Source organism: Miniopterus schreibersii (genome assembly GCF_964146895.1).
Source record: "Miniopterus schreibersii genome assembly, chromosome: 16".
NCBI lineage: Eukaryota > Metazoa > Chordata > Mammalia > Chiroptera > Miniopteridae > Miniopterus > Miniopterus schreibersii.
In genome coordinates this window covers 36,368,469-36,387,378 of record NC_138116.1, presented here as the reverse complement: position 1 = coordinate 36,387,378, position 18,910 = coordinate 36,368,469, and the positions used below count along the sequence as shown (strand labels likewise).

The 18,910-nt window shown below is 53.3% G+C and overlaps 1 protein-coding gene across 1 annotated transcript; it reads right to left on the bottom strand.

Moving 5' to 3' along the window:
- Positions 1-1,800: 1,800 nt before the first annotated feature.
- Positions 1,801-14,056, bottom strand: GUCY2D (guanylate cyclase 2D, retinal; the record flags this gene model as incomplete). Its single annotated transcript, XM_081162047.1, has 19 exons — positions 1,801-1,894; positions 2,072-2,157; positions 2,297-2,391; positions 2,523-2,621; positions 2,861-3,035; positions 3,275-3,467; positions 3,560-3,723; positions 4,258-4,406; positions 5,039-5,188; positions 5,683-5,839; positions 5,929-6,132; positions 7,487-7,567; positions 9,053-9,157; positions 9,534-9,636; positions 9,913-9,997; positions 10,353-10,704; positions 12,819-13,123; positions 13,200-13,890; positions 14,018-14,056. The coding sequence occupies 19 exons, from the start codon at positions 14,054-14,056 to the stop codon at positions 1,801-1,803; spliced, it is 3,327 nt and encodes a 1,108-aa protein (XP_081018173.1).
- Positions 14,057-18,910: the final 4,854 nt, after the last annotated feature.

Sequence of the window (18,910 nt, the reverse complement as noted above, 5' to 3'; positions counted from 1 at the left end):
CAAACAAAATAAAAACCACCCCATACTTTTGGCAGCAGCTGCCAAACAGAACAAGTCTCAGGACTAGTTTCTAGCCTGGTTTTTTTGGAAATCTTAGAGATTCTGAAATATTGGGGATCCTACGATCATTTAGTTCCATGATTCAAAAACTTTAATGTTCATATAAATACTCAGGGAACTTGTTAAAGTGCAGGTTCTGAGTCAATAGATCTGGGCCTGAGATTTTGCATTTCTAACAAGTTCCAAGATGATGTGGCTGCTGCTGGTCCACCAACCACACTTTGCATAGTGAGGACTTACTTCCACCTAGGAATTCCCTCTGACTGCTATGTCCTTGATCAATGATGTCTCCAGTTCTACTTGCATACCTCCAGGGATGGGAAGCTCACTACTTACAGTGGCAGCTTGAGTGTCTGCAGCAGCTGTTAAATTCTATCATAGTCTTCAGCAATGGGGAAGGACACCCAGCCAAATATGACAAGGCCCATGCTCTGGAACATCAGAGTTCCACAAAAGAAACTTCAGCTAGGGACTTACCAGGACAGGGGTTGGCACCTGTTGCCCCACCCAGTTAAAATGAGAATATTACTATCCCTTGGGTGTTCTAGTTAGTAAAGGTCTGGTGCAGTTTACTTTCCTTTCCCCAAAGCCTTGAAGTAAGCTTTTCTCTGCACTTGGGCAAGTTATGTGGTTATTTCCACAGGTGAAGGAGCCAGTTTCTGGTGGGGGATGGAGAAGGGACTGATGCTTGAGGCTAAACAGAAGCCCTCACATCCTCAGGCCATGTGACAACCCCTACTCTGGTGGAACAGAGGTCTCCACCTTCTCTGGGGTTGAGGCATCCAATCCTAGCTCCTCCTTCCTGGTGCTTTAAGAAGCCTTGGAAAGTGGAGAACTCCCCATTTCAACAGCCTGATGGTCTCAGGGTCACTGGGGCTGGTCACATTCCCAGTGCCCTATATCCCAAGGCCGACCATTCTAAAACCCAGCTGTCAGAGCCAGGGGGTGTAGAAACCACCTAGGCCACTCTCCATTTCACCATGGAGGGGAAACCAAGCCCAGAGAGTGCATGAGACTTTCCCAAGGTCACACAGCTGGTTGGCAACCAGCTCTTCCAAAGGCCCAGAATCCTTTGATGAAAAGCTGCGCAGAAGCCACCGGTAGTAGACAGATTTTGGTCACCTATAGCAGCAACTTTCAGGAAGAGGACCTTCTGGAATAATCCTGAGAGGAAGAGGAGTGTCTCAGAGGAAATCGTGGAAAGGAATCATGAGTGTTCACCTAGGAAGGGGAGGGTCATGGATCAGAGTTCCTTGAAGGAGGGTAGAGCACAGAAGGGCTCCTGCTCTAACAGAACTCTAGGGGCAGCCCTCATGCTATCCTCTGGTGAATGCTGCCTCCTAGAGTTCTGTCTCTTGTGCAGTGCACAGCCTGTGGGGGTGGGGGACTGGTTAATGCAGTGGGGGGTGAGATGACAGGTCGCAGGAGGTCATGGTTACAGGGGTTCCCAAGTCTGAATTCCTGGACCACTCCAGACCTACCCTACCAGCATTTGTGTGGCTGGTGCTTCCCTCCCAAGGGAAATATCTGGGTTTAGGAACCAGCCCAGGCTCTCTAAGTCAGAGAGAAACCAGGACACCTGGCTTGGGTGGGAAGTTGCAGGCGGGGCTAGTCCTTAGGCTGGGAGAGAGGCGCCAGACCCCCAGGAAGCTTCTCCCAGAGGCGTCTAGCCTCTGGAGCCTGGGGGAGAATGGCAGCTGGGCGTGGGAACCACGGGGCAGCACCTGTGCCAGGCGGGCCTCACTTTCCCGAGAACTGGCCCGGCCTCGCCTTCTCCAGCTTCCGACGCCGCTCGGGGGGTATCTCCTGCAGGTTGATGCCGTGGTGGCTGGCCCTGCAGGGACAGGGCGACTGTCTCAGGGATCCGGAATGGGACTTGGGAGGGCAGGGCCCAGGTCTCGCTACTTGGCGGCTGGGCGAGGTCAGGCGCAGAGCCAGAGGCAAGGAGAGGGCCCTCGGGGCCAGTGCCCGGCGCTCGTAACCTGCCCGCCTGCGGATGCCGGCTCTTTACCCTGGTTGCAGGTCTGGAGGTTTGGGGATGGGCTTGTTGAAGCCGCGCCTGCCCACCAGCCAGTGCGTTTCCTCGGTGCCCTTGCCCTGGAAGACACGGGGGAGCGGAGGACTTCAGCGGGTGGATCTGGAGGGCCAGGGGGAGCGGGGAGACCGGGGGCCGGCCGTGGCCGGGCGTGGCGAGCCGTGTCCCCGGCCCCGGTGCAGGACGTGGGCCCGGCCTCACCTTCAGCTCCGTGCGGCCGCGCACCTCGGTCTGGAAGCCCTGGTCTAGAGCGCGGAGGATCCGCACGGTGCTCACGTTCACGTGGATGCGGTAAGCTGGGGCCACAGGCAGGGGACGCGGTGACCTCGGGACTCACCTCCCGCGTCCACCTCCTGGCCGGTTCCCTCCTGGACCCCGCGACGTCGCCCCACCTCCCTCCGGCCCTCCCCCACGGGGTCACACTCACGCAGCCCGGTGGACTCCATGCGCGAGGCGGTGTTGACCGTGTCCCCAAAGAGGCAGTACCGCGGCATGGTGAGGCCCACCACGCCCGCCACGCACGGGCCTGCGGAGACGCGGGGTTGGTGGGCGGCGGCGCGGGGAGGAGCTGGCGGCTGGACGGCGCCTAAGGCCTAGGGGGAGTTCCGCATACCAAATCTCCCCGGCTTCCCCGGGAAACACGCTCAGGGTCCCCTGATTACAGCGGGGTGCCTCGTACGCAAAGGTAGCTTGACAAGCCCCGCGCCCCCGCTGCTGGGGTTCCGTCCTGCCCGGAAAGTCTAGAGCCGGGCCCCAGGGAGTTACCCGAGTGCAGGCCAATGCGGATGCGCACGGGCACCTCGGGCATGTGGCGCATGTGGAAGGAGCCCACGGCGCTGAGGATGTCCAGGGCCATGTTGGCGATCTCGGCTGCGTGCCGCTGCCCATTGCGCTGGGGCAGCCCGGAGGCCACCATATAGGCGTCCCCAATTGTCTCCACCTGAGAGGAAATGTAGGAATGCAGTGCTGAGCACCCTGTTCTCACAAAGTGATGGTCTCTTGTAAGGAGGCCTAACACGGGTTTAAGCGCCGAGGTCCTGGGGGACTGCGCTGGGGACTGGCAGAAGCGGTAAGGAATGGGAGAGCTGGGAGAGGCCTGGCTGGTGGCCCAGGGGCTGAGCAGGAAGGGCTGGGCTGGAAGCTGCCCCTGAGGAAGGGCTTGTTCCCTACACACCCCACCTTGTAGACATCGTGGGAGCCAATGATGGCATCAAAGAGCGAATAGAGGTCGTTGAGCAGGTCCACGACTTCGATGGGCTCACTCATGGCGGAGATGGTGGTGAAGCCCACAATGTCGCTAAAGTACAGTGTCACCTCCTCAAAATACTCGGGCTCCACAGGTGTCCCCATCTTCAGAGCTTCAGCCACAGACCTAGGGATGGCAGGTGGTGACGTGACCTGGAGGCTACCCCCGTCTGGCTGGACTCCAGCTGCGCTCCCCACCCTTTCCCCACTGGCACCCACGGAGGGAGCATCTGGGTGAGTAGTCTGTCTGTCTTCTGCTTTTCCAGCTCCAGCTCCTCCGTGCGCTCCCGGATCAGGTCCTCCAGGTTACTGGAGTACTGCTCCAGCATCCGTAGCATGGAGTCGATAATGTTGGTCTTTCGGCCCTTGTTGATGCTCTTGAACTAATAGTAGGAGGAAGCTGGTGGGGCTGCTGAGGACCTCTGCCGCCATGGTTCTCTCATGGGGCTGTATTATGCCTGATTCTCTCCCCCACCCACTCATTCATCTTCAACTCATCAAGGCCGCCTCCCACAAATACCCCAGGGTGCTGGGCACTGTGTTTTCACACATTATTAGTGGGCACACAGGAAACAGGGGCTCCATAAGGTCGGCTAGCAATTGCTAGAGCACTGGAACCAATCCAGCCTTTCTATTCCCAGGCCAAGGGTCTTTCTGCCACATTAGGCCAAGCACATACTTGGTTTTCAATAAATGTTGAGTTGAATTAAGTCTTTCTCCCACCTACAGCTCTATCTCAGGCTCCAAAGGCATCTACAACCCTGTTCTAACTCTACCTCCACCAAAACCCCAGTCCTCAGTCTACTCCTTAGGAAAAAGCCTGGAAGGTCAGAAATCCTGCCAGCCTGCCTTCCTGCAGGCTCCCCAGGTTGCTGACAAGTGGCTAGCCCAGCCCTTGCCCAATCCCAGCCCCTAACCAGGTTGAAGGTGCGGTCCATGGAAGGCCGATGGTCCGGCTGTTCTGCCCAGCACTGTTTCATCAGCTGGATGCACTCCATGGGTGCCTGGTCCACGGAAACCAACGGCCGACACAGCGGAGGGGGGTTCTGCACCCTCTGCACCACTTCTGGAGGCACAGGGGACCATGAGAGGGGGTACCAGAACAGAAACGCTCTCTGACTGCCTGATTGTTGAAGCTCAAGATGGGGAGACTGGAAAGAGTCCCTTAAATCAGAGCTTTGGTAAGTGGGGAAGTGTAGTGTGGATGGGGGTTGCTGGGAACAAGGGGATCCTGAACCCTGAAAGACAAGGGACAGTAAGAAGTCACAGGCTCTAGAGACTACCCTTTATTACACGTAAGAAAAGTGAGGGTTCGGACGATCACGTAGCTTGCTGAGTCCTATGGGTGGTAAGTAACTTAACTTTGAACCGTGTCCAGCTGCTCTCTTCCCATCTTCCCCTCACCCTGCTGCGTCGGGCCCCCAAGAACTAGAGAGGAACCTGTTCCATCCGTTGGGGGAGCCGGTTGGAGCCCAGGATCAGGACGGAGGAACCCACTCCAGTCTGGGCGCCTGAGAGCTGCCCCTTCCTAAGCTGGTGCCTGGCTGGCTGCTGACCCTGGAGAGCCCCGCTTGAAGGGAGGCCCGCATAAGTAAGTCTCAGCACTGGGCTTTCGGAAAAGAGCGAGGCTGGGTGTGGCCGGGCTCTGCCCAACAGCCGATGCCTTTCTAGCCCACACTCCACCGGGGGTGGCGGTACCCTCGGGCGCCAGCTCCAGCATGGCGTAGGGGGCGCTGCGGCACACGACCTCCTGCATGATGACCCCCAGGCTGAAGACGTCGCCCGCCAGCGTTCCCCGGCGCCCCAGGGCTGGGTCGCGCAGCAGCTCCGGGGCTGTCCACAGCTGGTCTGCGGTCGGGGAAGAGGGCGTGGGCACGCGGAGGGCCTCGGGGGACTGGGGACAGACCCCACCCCCCACGCCACCGGAAAGCCCAGGCTCACACCCACTCACCAACCCCCCCCCCCCGCCCCCAGTCCGGCCCTGCCGCCCGCCCGCTGCAGTCTCCGGGGGAGCCTACCCACAGCTGGTCTCGGGAAAAGCCCAGCCCCCAGCCTTAGGCAAAAGCCCACTTAGAACAGATCCTGCGGCAGGGGCAGGAGGCCCACTCCTCAGGGACAAGTCCGCCCCCTTACAACGCCCCGCCCCCCGGGTTTCACAGTCCACCCTCCGCTTCTCAGAGGTCACAAGGCCTTTTCCGCAGCAGGAGTCGCGTCCGGTGGATGCGCGACGGAGAGAATTCGAGGGCGGAGGGAAGAAGGGAGGGAAGGCAGGGCCCTTGAAGTAATGGGGATCCCGGGGCGGGGGATGCTCCTCCGCCGCCGAGGCAGCCAGGGAACCCCACCCTCCGCGCTGGCAGGCGCTGGTAACACCCTCTGAGCCTCCAGTAGTCTCCCGTGGCCGTGGTCGGTGACCTTGAGCACGAATCTCCCGTCCACCACGCAGTTCCGGGACTTCAGTCGCCCGTGGGGCACCCCTCGGTGGTGCAGGTACCGCATTCCCTGCAGGGGGTGGGCGGGAGGCAGCTTCAGCCCGCGGCTCGCCTGCCCGCGCCTCCCGCACCCCTCCTACACCCCCCACCCCCGCGCACCTTGATGAGGTCCAGCAGGAGGGAGGACTTGAACATCCAGTCCAGCTTGATGTCTCTCTGGGCCAGCAGGTCGTGGAGGGAGCCCCGGGCGCAGTGCTCGGAGACCACCGCGAGCGTGCCCTCCGCGGGGCCCGCGCCGTCCGCCCCGCCCGCCAGGAACAGCCCCAGGTAGAGGGCCACGTTCTCGTGCCGGAGCTCCCGGAGCTGAGAGGGGGAAGTTAACAGGCATTTTCTGCCCGGGGAGCAAGGTGGGGAGGAGGCTGTTATTCAGGACCGTTTTCAAGTATCCAAACTGGGAAAATGGGATCATCATGGTGAATGGAAGGTCTATTGGGCATGTAGCCGGGGAGGGGCGGGGGCTTCCTTTTACAGATAACTTCTCTCTGGAAAAGACATCTTCAAAGGCTGCCCTTCAGCTACTGAGTCTGGTTTAGTTTAAAGTTATGAATGAAAAGATACCCGTGCACTGGTCATCAGGATCTAGGCAGATTCTGATTTATTTACCATCAGAACTGCCCATGTCTTAAGGAAAAACACCTTAAGGAGAAGCCCCTGGCATCACCACCCTCCCCTTCCGATGAAACAGCCTTTGCAGGAAGAACCAGGGAGAAGCTGCACTGCTTTAAAAAAAAACCACACACACCAAAAAACAAAACACCAGAAATGGCTTGTGCTGGCAAGTTGGCCCAGGGCTGCTTTGCTCCGTTACATCCTTGGGTCACCTATGTCTGAGACTCCCGCCCTCCCCAAGTTCGGGAAGTACGACTGAGTAGTCAAGCTGTGGTCCCAGAGAGCCATCAACAAGGCCACACTCACTCCACTAGACCCAGGTGCTCACCATCTGGGTATGCTGGGAAATGGGGGCTAGCAGGTGACTGGTGCCTTTCTAGCTTTCCTTTGGGCTTTTTTTTTTCTCCCCATCTTAAATGCCTGCTATTAAATGGCGATCTAGTCCCATGCAAGTAGTCCACTTAAGTGATTCTGCCGCTATGACCAAGAGCAGCTGAGGAGGCATCAGAGGAGGCCAGGCCAAGGCTCATGGTGTTAGGGTAAGGTGGGCATTAAGGTTGGAAAGACCAGAAAAAGCCAGTTTATAGCCTCCTTGCCAACTTTCATTTCACTCAGTGTGCATCAACTAGGCCATTCTGTGTGAATGACCTGACAGAACTAGAAACCATTTTTTATTTCCTATCATTCACTCGACAAATATTCATCGGGTCTCTCTAATGCTCCAGACACTGTGCTAGGTGCTAAAAATATAATGGAGAGGGCAGGAGGAAGCCCTCACACAGCTTACAGTCTAGTTAGGGAGGCAGATAAGAAATAATCAGGCTCACAGATGAACATACAATTACAAGTTCTGACAAGCACATCAAAGGAAAGAACTAGTGCTATCAGAGAGCATAATGGGAAACCTGCTTTAGAGAGGAGGAGACACTTCACTGAGACCTCTTGAACTATCCCACATTGGGGCCTACCTGTGTACTCAACTGCAAAGAGAAGGCAAGGAGGAAGAAATGATGGCTACCCTGCACCCCATCATGAGCCAAACTCTCACCTTGGAGAAGACTGTCTTGGTTGCTGGGCGGATAGCTATGTGCTGATCCCCTGGGAATTTCTTCAGCCAAACCCAGTCTCCCTGGAGCAGAAATGGGAGTAGTGAATTCAGTTACAAAGAGCCCTAGGGCCCCCATTTCCACTGGCCTACTGCCCCAGAACATCTATGTGACAAAGAGTGTGAGGAGTCAGGGGTTTGATGTCTACCAGTCCACTTCACAGCTAGCTGGGTGAGAGCCCACCCCTGGCTAAGAGATGCAGAAGGCCTGAATGGCTGTCCTCACCATCCCAGATGTGCTAACCTATTAAGCCATTGCCAACATGAATGTCATTGAAGTCATAGCCCTCATCACCATCTGTTGCCATGAGAGAGCACTGTGATGGGAGTCAGGAGTCTGGGTAGATCAGATTTTACTATAGACTAACGGTGAAGTTTAGGTAGCTCCCCTCAGGGCTCTGGGCCTCATTGTCCTCAGCTGATGGCAGCTTATGAGGTCATACCAGGGCCCATGTTCAGTAGGCTTGAGCTTGGTTCAGTGATCTGCTGTTGTCGTCTTGAGTGAACAAGGGGCCCTTCATTTTTATTTTGCCCTAGACCTTGTAGCTGGCCTTGCCTGTTGATAGGGATTTGGAAGAGAAGATAATTTGGGGGGTTTGATACTGACCCCTAACAAGTATTTGGAAATAAAAGTAGAGACATTTTTAATTGTCCCAGAAACTGAGGGCTATGTTTAGTAAATAGGACCAGAGACAGGAGATACTAAACATGCTTCAGGGCACAGGGTAGTCTCATACAGTGAAGACTAACCTGCCTAAAATGACTATAGTGCTGCCCTGAGAAATGGCGTGATGGCCGCTACATGACATACTAGCAGTCTCTATAGTCTCTCTGTGACCTGACACTCAGGAGCTAAATGTCCCCCCCTCCCGATTAGCTGAGCTCTTGCTCAGTGCTCCCTGAGTTTGTTCACATTATTTCCCGCTCATTCCACCACATCAGATTTGCTGACACCACAGTTAATGTCCTCATGCCCTTTTGTGACTTTCTTTTTCCCTTCTAAGGCTTGCTGTTTCTGAGTCTGGTTGGAATTGGGTGGAAATGCTGGGTGGGGCCAAAACATGGGTCTGGTTGAGTCGGGGGTAGCCCTGTCTGGAAACTCCCCATCCTGAACAATCCACATCCCAGAAGTTCCTCTGCCCCCATCTTTCTAGGGAGGCCTGTGCCCTTCAGTAACTGAAGGCTTATCACTGAGGGGGCAGTGCCAGGGGCTCCCAACAAGGTGGGGGATAGTCTCAGTGGCTACACCAGGCTGTATGCTGGTCCCAGCACACTCTCCACCAGTCAGGTCACCAGCCCCCAGGTCACAGTGATTGGCTTTTGAGGACCCCTCACCTGGATAACAGCTAAGGGAAAATACTGGGGCAGAGAGGATCACCAGATGCTTCCCTTTGAGAAATTTATGACTTCTCCCTAGATTTTCTGGGGTCCTATCCCCATTTCCTGGAGCCTGCAGGATATGACAGGACTCTAGGGGCAGAGCTCAGCCTAGTTGGGGGTCAGGCTCACCTCATAGAGGCCGATATTGGAGCCATCCGGGGGCTGGCTGGGGACGCTGCGAATGTCTGACACACTGCGGGCAACCAGACTCGACCGACTACTACTCTGGGCCACCTGGAAGGTAGAGGTCAGTGCAAGGGGTCAAAATATATTCAGAGTCCTGGATATATTGAGTTCTCAGGCAGAGTTCTAGGGATTAAAAAGGGGAGAGGAAGAAATCTTTATTAGGGAAGGTGATAATGACAATACTTTCCAAGGGCACAGCATTTTACAGTTTACACAACATTCATTTTCTTGTTGGAGCTTCACACTGTTCCAGGAAAGCAGTCAGAACAGGGGCTGTTACCCTCATTGCACACATAAGACCTGGGACAGAGCTAGAGCAGACACCAGATCTCCTTTCCAGTTGGGGGCTAGGGTGAGGGCTACCCAGGCAGGGGACCAGATATACATGGAGGACAGCTGGATCCTGGCTCCCTGCTTCTCCCACCTTTTGAGAGCCGCCCCCTTGTGGGTGGAGGAAGGTGATGTCATCCAGAGTTAAGATGATCTTGTTGGGGCCTGAGATCATTTGGATATGAAGCAGCTGGTGCCTGGTAGGGGAAGGAGGTCATCTCCACAAAGGGTAACAAGGTGCATGAGAGGAGGCCAGCAGGGGATAATGTTGGCTCAGAGGAGGGCAGCTATCCCCAAACTAGACATCCCCTTGGGACTCTGCCAGACTTCCAGGACCCCTTTCCCCTGCCCCCTTCCAAAAAATTCTCCCTTCTGTCTTGAGTGGACCCAGACTGCTGTCTTTGCTGTACAGTTGCATTTCTGGCATGTAGAGAGCCAAGGTCATCTCCTACTTACCTCACTTCCCTACTCACCTCACATAATGGGCCAGGAAGGCCCCAGTCAGCCCCATCCCAACCACCAGGAGGAAACCGATAAAGACGAGACCAGGATCCACTCCTGGAGGGGCAGTGAGAGGAGAGACACTGAGGACCATGGCGGAGGGGAAGCACCCTTTCTAGGGAAGTATGCAGTCATGTCAAATCCTGGAGGCTCCTGGAAAGGGGGATGGGAGCCAAGAAAGGGAACTAGCAAAAGGTCATGAATTCTGCAAAGAGGGAGCATCTGGGAATGCTAGAAAGGTTTCAAGAGGGCTTTGGGGGCTCAGCAAGACAGAGGCCCTGCACAAGTATGGGCTCTGAGGAGGACCTGAAAGGGCCTCAAAGAAGAGTTACAGGAAGAGTTCACCCTCTTTCACCAGTTTGTGGGAGGTCCCTGGTAACTGTCCTAGTGGAGGCTGGGTGTTTGCCCTCACCTCCACTGCAGATGATGTCTGGGTCAAACCAGCAGGAGGGGTCAGGCCCAGGACCCTGGCCCCCTCTAGGGAAATGCACTGGGGTCCCAGCAGAGTGGAAGGAGCCCCGGGTGGGGTCCAGCATGTATGTAGCCAGCAGCTTGTCTCCCGCCTCGTCCGTGTCCAACAGCACAAATGGGGGCTCCTCAGCTCCTCCCAGGGCCCCGCAGAAGCCTGGGACCTGGGCATCGTGAATGTGGCGGGCCACAGCTGCTCCGGACACCCAGCTGCCACCAACAGCTGCCCGCGCTCGCACCACGCCCCCCGCCAACAAGAAGACCGCATCATAGATGGTGCCGAAGAGTGGGGATACCTGGGGAAGGAGAATAAAGGGCTCAGGGTTTGGGGTCAAGGCCCATAAACAGACTTACTGCCCCTCATCTTTTCCCTGAGCCCTTCAAGCCCTTCAAGCCCTTGACTGTTCTCAGCTGCTAGTTAGTGGTTCCTATATCCCTCATTTTCTCTCCCCCTCTCTCCCACTGGCTATCCCACCCCTTGTCCCCATTGACCTTCCCTCCTTTCAGGATCCTTAGATTCTTCTCACCATTGGTTAATTCTCACTCTCCATTACCTACAGATCCTCTCTTCCCTTTCCTGTTGGTTGCCCTGAATATATTTTTAATACCATTACCTACCATTCACCTAAAAGCCTTCTTTCCCATCTTTTGGTTAGCTTCTATTTTCTATTTTTCCTTCTTTTCATTCCCCAAGACCTTGTGGAGCCTCTCTATTGCTCCCAGTTCCCATCTCTCACAGTGCCAGGCAGTGTGTAAAGCACTAGGGATATATCGATATACAAGACAGAGTCCCTGTCTCAGGGGATTTTTCATCTAGTTGGGGAGACAGATGGGAAGTTAAGGCAGTGCAATGAGTGAGGTCCAGGGAGCTGTGGAGACAGGAAGAAGGGCCCCAACCCAGGCTGGACAGGAGGAGGAGGCCTCCAGAAGAAGTGGCCATCCTTCAGGAAATGAGTCAGAGTTACCTGGAGGACAGAGCAAGAGAGCAGGAACAGGGCACCCGCAGCGCAGAGGTGAAAGACAAGGACATGTTTAGAGAAGCAACGTAGCTGGTCAGATTGAAGTTCAAGGAACTTCAAGAGGAAGAGAGAGGAAGACACCAGACCTGGTCAGCTATGGGAAGAGACCTGCGTTTATCCTGCAAGAAAAGCCACTTGGAGGCTTTGAACAGAGGTGTGACATAGTCAGATTTCTGAGGTTCAGTCTGATCATTGGGTGGAGAAAGGCCTAGGGCAGGTAAGCACTGAAACAGAGACCATTTGGGAGATTTTGATATTTGGACCAGAGATGCTGTGGCCTGAACCAGGGCAGTGACAGTGAGAACAGAGAAAGTGGATGGATTCAAAGAACCTTTAGGAAGTAAAAGTGACAGGACTTTATGTCTAGATGTTGGGGGGAAAGGGTTAGAGAGGTCAAGAGTGACTCCCAGGAATCTCACTTGGGCAGCTGTATGGAAGGCTGTGCTACTTACTGAGAGCCGAAGAGGTGTTCTTCAGCACTTTCTCCACTCTCTTTCTCACTTTTACTCCATCCCACCTCTGTTCCTGTTCCCATCCTTTCTCCCCACTGGCTACCCCAAATTTGGGTGGAGGAGACTAGGGGAATTGGGGGGGATATTTTAAAATCCCTCCTCTCCACCACTTATAGCCCTCTCTCATATGCAGCCCTTTGTGTAGGGCCCTTTTAGTAGTTACTTTACTGCCCACTGACATCTAAATTCCCTTCTATCTTCGTGGTTTATAGCCCCCCTTTTATGAACAGGGTGGGGCTAGATGGTCTGAACTGGGATTCTCGGTTCTCAGGGAATCCTGGGTATTAGCTGGTTTGGGGAATGAGCTGTGGATCTGAATGATTACAGCAGCTACTGGCTCCACCTAGGGACCTTCTGCTTCTCACAAGATGCCCAGGCTCTCAAAAAGTTAAAACCACCAGATGAAGACCCCTGCCCCCGGGAGGGAACACCTCTGAAATGGGCATGGAGGTTGGCTCTACACCCTCCTTCCTTCCTGCTTAAGAACACCAGTCTTACAGTCTATTACAGTCTGTATGTTAGGTGGTGCTGGAGGCGACTTTACTTGAAGGAGACTGCAAAGATGTTGTAGGATTTAGAGTTCACTCCTTGGAGCTGAACGAGAGAGGACTCATGGCAGTCTCTCTGAAAGCGATCTCAGTACACTAAGATGCCCAAGCGAGACCAGGGCGCCTACATTACCCAGGGGTGCCCGGCACAGGGGGAGCTGCTAGCTATTCCCTCCCTACCGCCGGCCCCTCTCCCCCTCTGGCCGCACCCTCCTCTCGTCCATTACTCCACCCACTTCTCTCCCCACCGCCTCCAGCCTCCCGTCCCCTCTTTGGCCATCCTCTGCTTTCCCCCCAGCTCTCCCCCCTCCTCTCCTCCCCATCCCTGCACCTGCTGCAGATTAAGGTCAGGAGGCAGCTCCCGGCGCTCCCGGGCCCGTCGCAGACTGTCCAGCACGCTGCCTCCCGCGGGGCAGCGGCGCGTGAGCGTGAGGACCGCGTCGTGGGCCCTGCGCAGCTGTGAGCTGTTGGCCAGCACGGCCAAGGCCTCCGGGCCCGGGGACAAGGCGTAGTGGAGCGTGTCGAAGGGCAGGAAGACCAGGGCGCCGTCGGCCAGGCCCAGCTCCTCGGCAGCCTCCAGCAGGCAGCGTTGCTCCTGGCCGCCCAGCAGCACCGAGTGCATCACCATGATCACCGCTGCGCACAGACACTCCGCTCAGCGACCCGCCCGGCCCGAGCAGCGGCCGACCTCCCGCCCCCGCGGGGAGCCCACCTCGGACTCCGGGCCCGTCCCGGACCCTCCTCAGGGCCTCGCGGGCTCCGGACAGATCGGAGGGCTCCATGGCGGTCACCAGGGCAACTGGCAGCCCCCGGGCCCTGAGCGCCGCGGCCAGCGAGCGTCCCGCCTCCACCCACAGGTCCTGGGGGGCGGTGACCAGGGCCACGCGCGCCCAGCGGAAGGCGCGAAGGAGGGCGTAGAGGGCGTCCGCCGCGGGCGTCCCGGCGGGGGCGGTGGTGCCCGCTGCCCGCGTCCCGGGGCAGCCCCAGGGCACCAGCGCGACCCCCGCCTCTTGGGCCAGGAGCTCGGCCGGGCGGCAGGCGGCAGGGTTCACGGGACCCACGAGACCCGAGACGCGGGCCAGCGCGGAGGACACGGCCCCCAGCGAGCCCGGCGTGCGGCACGGCTCCGGCAGCAGCGCGACCTCGAAGCGGGGGCCGCCCTCCGGGGCCGGGGCGCGGTTCAGGCGGGCGGCGGCCAGGCGCGCGGCCAGGTCGGCGCGGGCGCGGGCGAAGATGGGGTCGCAGGCCCAGGGGCCTAGCACCCCCACGGTGAACACGGCCGAGGGGGCCGAAGGCGGCGGAAGGAGCAGCAGCAGCAGCAGCAGCTGGAGCCGGGCCCGGGGCCGGGGCCGCGGGTCCCGAAGACCCCCCGCGAGGGCGGCGCAGGGGGGCATGGCGGGCTTCTGTGAGCACAAACAGAGCGGGGAGAACGAGGAGGCCCCCGGACCCTCCTAGGCTCTCTCCGCAACCCCGTTTCTCGAAGCCCAAGGAACCCGTGCCCAAGGAACCCGTGGCGTATCTGCGCCTCACCTCCGCAGGCTCGGATGCCGAGATGGGGGTCACGGGCATGGCCCAGAAGCGCCCCGCATCCCCCGCCCCTCTGCCTCCTGTTCCCTCTTGTCTGCCCCTCCCCGCCCGTCCGAGCCGCGGGCGTCAGAGGGGACGGGCCCGCGCGCTCCTTAGAAGCATCAGGAGAGAAGGGACCCCGAGCCACTCACCGCGAAGTACGGGGCTCGGCTGGGGCTCAGGGCGGAGGTGAGGGGTCACACGCCCTCCCACAGGGCTCCTTTGCCAGCCCGGCCCGGGGCGGGGGTGTGGGAACAGCTGGCCAGAGCCCTTAATCTACCTAAGCTTATTAGGGTCCCTTAATCAGGCGGGGCGGGGCTGGTGGGGGATGGGGCTTTCTGGGTGGTATCTCTCCTGGCACCCAGGCAACCGGCCAGATTCTTTCCTCTCCATGCTCCTCAACACCCGGACCCCAGGCCCCAGCACAAAAGAAGCTGCAGGGCCCCCTTCCAGGCTGCTGCCACTCTACCCTGCTCAGCAGGAAAAGTGACAAGATTGTGCCCACGGACACCTGTGGGTGCTCAGTGCTGGGGTGGGAGTTCTCTCAGTTCCATTCCCTCCGATCTTCTCTGTCCAGTTTTGCCAGTCAAGTCCAAGCCCCATCCCTTGGCTGGCAAAGCTTATACCCAAAGACCAAACCCAAACCAGTCTGCCTGCCCATCTCCTCTTGCCTGTCCACAGGATTCTCTGACATCCAGTTCTCCATGCCTAGAAAGCCAATCGTCTGGCCGTGGGAAGGCAGAACCCCAGGAGGGAGTGGAAAGAGCTCTGGCCTTGGGCAGATCTAGGTGCAAATTCCTCCTTCCTGACTTTGTGACCTTGGGAAAATTGCTTAATCTCTTGGAGGTTGGTGTGAAAATTACCTGTGACAATGAATATAATTGCCCAGAAGACAAAAATAAGACAGTTTTAAAGAAGAATATGATGGGCAACTTGCCCTACCATATATAAAAATTTATACAAAGCTGTAATACTTAGGACACTACAGTACTGGTTCAGAGATAAGCAAATAGAATAGACTGCACTGAAGAAGAAGAAAAAAACACAAAAGAATGGAAATCTGATGCATGAAGAAATGGACATTTCTTACCGGTGGGGAGAGGAAGAGCTATTCCACAAATGGAGCTGATTAGTTAGCCACCTGGGAGGGAAAGGGAGGAGACAGGATTAGATCTCCATCTCACACTATAAAAATCAATTTCAGGTTCAAAAACATACATAGAAGCAAAACTTAAAAGCTTTTAAGTGAATCAGCTTTCAACCATCATGGCAAAGATTGGATCAGGCAAGAATCATCAGCGGATGCTAAAGCTAGAGAGAAATTCTGATGAGGAGCTGGATAAATGCATGTCTTAAAGTGTCTCCTTACAGATTGCTTATGAGTTGGAAGGAGAAGAAAAAAAAAAGTGGGCCTGGCCCAGCGTGGCTCCGAGATTGAGCACCGACCTAGGATGCAGGAGATAATGGTTTGGTTCTGGTCAGGGCACACGCCTGGGTTGTGGGCTTGATCCACAGTTGGGGGCATGCAGGAGGCAGATGATCAATGACTCTGTCTCATCATTGATGTTTCTGTCTCTCTCTCTCCCTTTTCCTTTCTCTCTCTGAAATCAATAAAGAAATATATATTTTTAAAAGTGCAGTAATTATACAATGGAGAAATTGGGCAACACTTTGACCAGGTGATCAAAATTAACCTATGAGGGCCATATAGATATCATATGCTTCCAGACATGATATCCTGAGAAAGACACAAAACTACATCTATGTAATATTGAAGAGATGCAATTTGGCACAATGCTGAATCTATGCAGTGTTCCAGCCAAAAGTGCTTTTCATCAATCTAATCATGAGGACACATCAGATAAACACAAAATGAAGGAATTCTATTAAAGAAAAGGGGGGTGAGGAGTGTATTCTTCAAAGATGTAAATATCATAAAAGACAAATCCAGATTAAAGGAAGCTAAAAAGACATGAAAATTAAATGTAATAGTTTGGATCTGCTATAGGGTTTTAAAAACTATATAGGAGTATAGGTTTTCTAAGAATATAAAAATGCTGTGAAGAGAATCAACATCCAGTTTGTCAAATGAAAAAACTGGGATATGAATGGAAGACTTGATAAAAGTATTTTATCAATGTGAATTTATGAAGTTGATAACTGTACTGTAGTTATGTTAGAGAATATCCCTATTTATAGAAAATTCACACTGAAGTGTTTAACTGTAAAAGACCATAATGTATGTAACTTACCCTCGAATAGTTCAGAAAAATATGTATACATTATATATCATATATATTACATATATAATGCATACATTATACATTTCAAATGATAATGAATGGGGTAAAATGTTAACACTGAGTGAATCTAGGTAAAGGATATGTGAGTGTTCTTTGTACTATTTTTATTTTTGTAACCTTTTGCAAGTTTGAAATTATTTCCAAATAAGAAGTTAATTTTAAAAACTTAGATAAGATTATCTATATCAATACAGGGTAGGAAAGGATTTCTTAAACAAGATACGTAAAGTACAAACCATACTGGAAAAGATTGATAAATTTGTAAACATAAAACTTAAATTTTCTAGTCAAAAATCGTATCACAAAGAGATAACATAAGCCAAAGACAAGAAGAAGATATCTGCAAAACATTAACAAAGGGTTAGTATCCAAAACATATATGATATGAAAAGGATAACCCATTAGAAAAATGGGCAAAGGGTATGAATAGGCAAGTCGTAAGAAAAGTCTGAGGGAAAATGCCCAACCCCACTAAATAATCAAGGAAGTTCAAAATAAAACAGTGAAATACTATTAACTTCCATCAGATGGCAAAAATAAAGTGTGGCAATACCAAATGTTGGTATTAATAGAAGAAAACACAAACCCTACATGTGTATTGGTGACAACAGTGTAAATTGGTGGGTTGTCTGATAGTGCTTAGTAGAGTTGAAGCAATTCCACTTATAAAACTACCATAGAAAAACTAACATTTATTTGTGTATGAAGAGACTTGAATAATGGGTCACTCATTCATTCATTCAAAAAAATTCATTGAAAAAACATTCATTGAATTTCTACTATGTGACTGGCACTGTTCCAGGCTGTGGGGATACAAATTTAAAAAACAGTGTTAAGATCTCAGGGGATTTTCTGTATGTTTGAAATATTTTATAATTTCAAAAATATTTTAATTTTTAAATAAAAATCTTTAATTTCTGACCTGTAGTAAAGTCTCAAAATCTATTAGGTGTCAATGTTCATTTATATAGTCCTGGGAATCCTACTTTCCGTAAGGGTTATTTCCCTCAAATCTCTCCTTTACTGTCACAACTTGGAAATGTGGATGTTCCACCAAACACTTCCATTTCACAGATGATGCAACTGAGGCCCCAAGGCTGATTTGGCTTAGTCCATAATCTCCTGCTTTTCTTCTAGGGTTTGTGAAGTGACAGGTAATGTAGATAGGGCTGAGGAGCAGAATTTTTTCTAATTTTTTTTTGGTAGTAAAACATATATAATATAAAATTTACCACTTTAGTCATTTTATAAGTGTACAATGAAATGGCATTAAATATATCCACATTGTTTTAGAAACCATCACCACTACCTGTCTCCAAAAGTTTTTCATTCATTGCAAACTGAAACCCCATACCCAGTAAACAGTGATTCCTCATTTCTCCCTCCCGCAGCCCCTGGGACCCGTCATTCTACTGTCTCTATGAATTTGCCTGCTCCAGGTACCTCATATAAGTGGAATCAGTATGTGTCCTTTTGTGTCTTGCTTATTTCCCTTAGCATAGTGTCCTCAATGTTCATCTATGTAGTAGCATGAGTCAGAATTTCCTTCCTTTTTAAGGCTGAATAACACCCCATCGTACGTATACACCGCATGTTGTTAATCTGTTCACCTGTCCGTGGACACCTGAGTTAGTTCCACCCTTTGGCTGCTGTGATGGTGCTGCTATGAACAGGGGTGTGCAAGTATCTGCTTGAGCCCCTCCTTTAAAAAATTTTGAGTATATACCTAGAAGTGGAATTTCTGGCTCATATAATAATTCTATTTTAGTTTTTTGAGGAACTGCCATACAGTGGCCACACCATTTGATACCCTAGGGGCAGAATATTTTGAATCCATGCTGGTCCCCATGCCCAGGTCACACAGCCAGCCGCCACGCCGGGCCGCCCGGCTCCTGCAGTGACTCATATCAGGGCCTGTCTATGCTTCGCTGGCTGCCTGCTAAAATCGCATTCAGGCCCTAATGTGCTGAAGCAAAACACCCCTCTCACATACAGGGCGGCCCGCTCTTAAAGTAGTGTTTCTGCGGAGTTACCAGAGGTCAGATTTATACTTAAATACAAGTCCTATAAATAAGCTCAGCTGCTGGTAGAGCCCCCCTCTGGAAGGCCTTGGTTTCTGGGCTGCTTTAGAGGAGAAGGGAAAATGTCTTTCTTCTGAGATTTTTAGTCCCTCCTCAGGGCACCGCCCCCCCTCCAATATAGTCATGAAATTTGGAGTTGACAGAAGGAATTAGAAATTTCTGTTTGTGGAATCACTGCAGCAGCAGACAAGGGAGGAACGGTGATTGCTTAAGGTAGCAGACATGTGGGGGCGGGGTGTCTGATTCTTAAAAACAGTTCAGGTGGAGTTTAAAAAGAACACTAAGTCCAAAACCTAGAAGGCGAAAGTCAGGATTCCACCAAACTGCAGTCTGTAATAGTTAAAGAACAGCGAGGAGAGAACAGACATATATCATGTCTTCCTATTAAGTTAAAAAATAAATTTTAGCCCGGCAGGCGCGCTCAGCGGTTGAGCGTCGACCTAAGAACCAGGAGGTCACTGGTCATTCCCGGT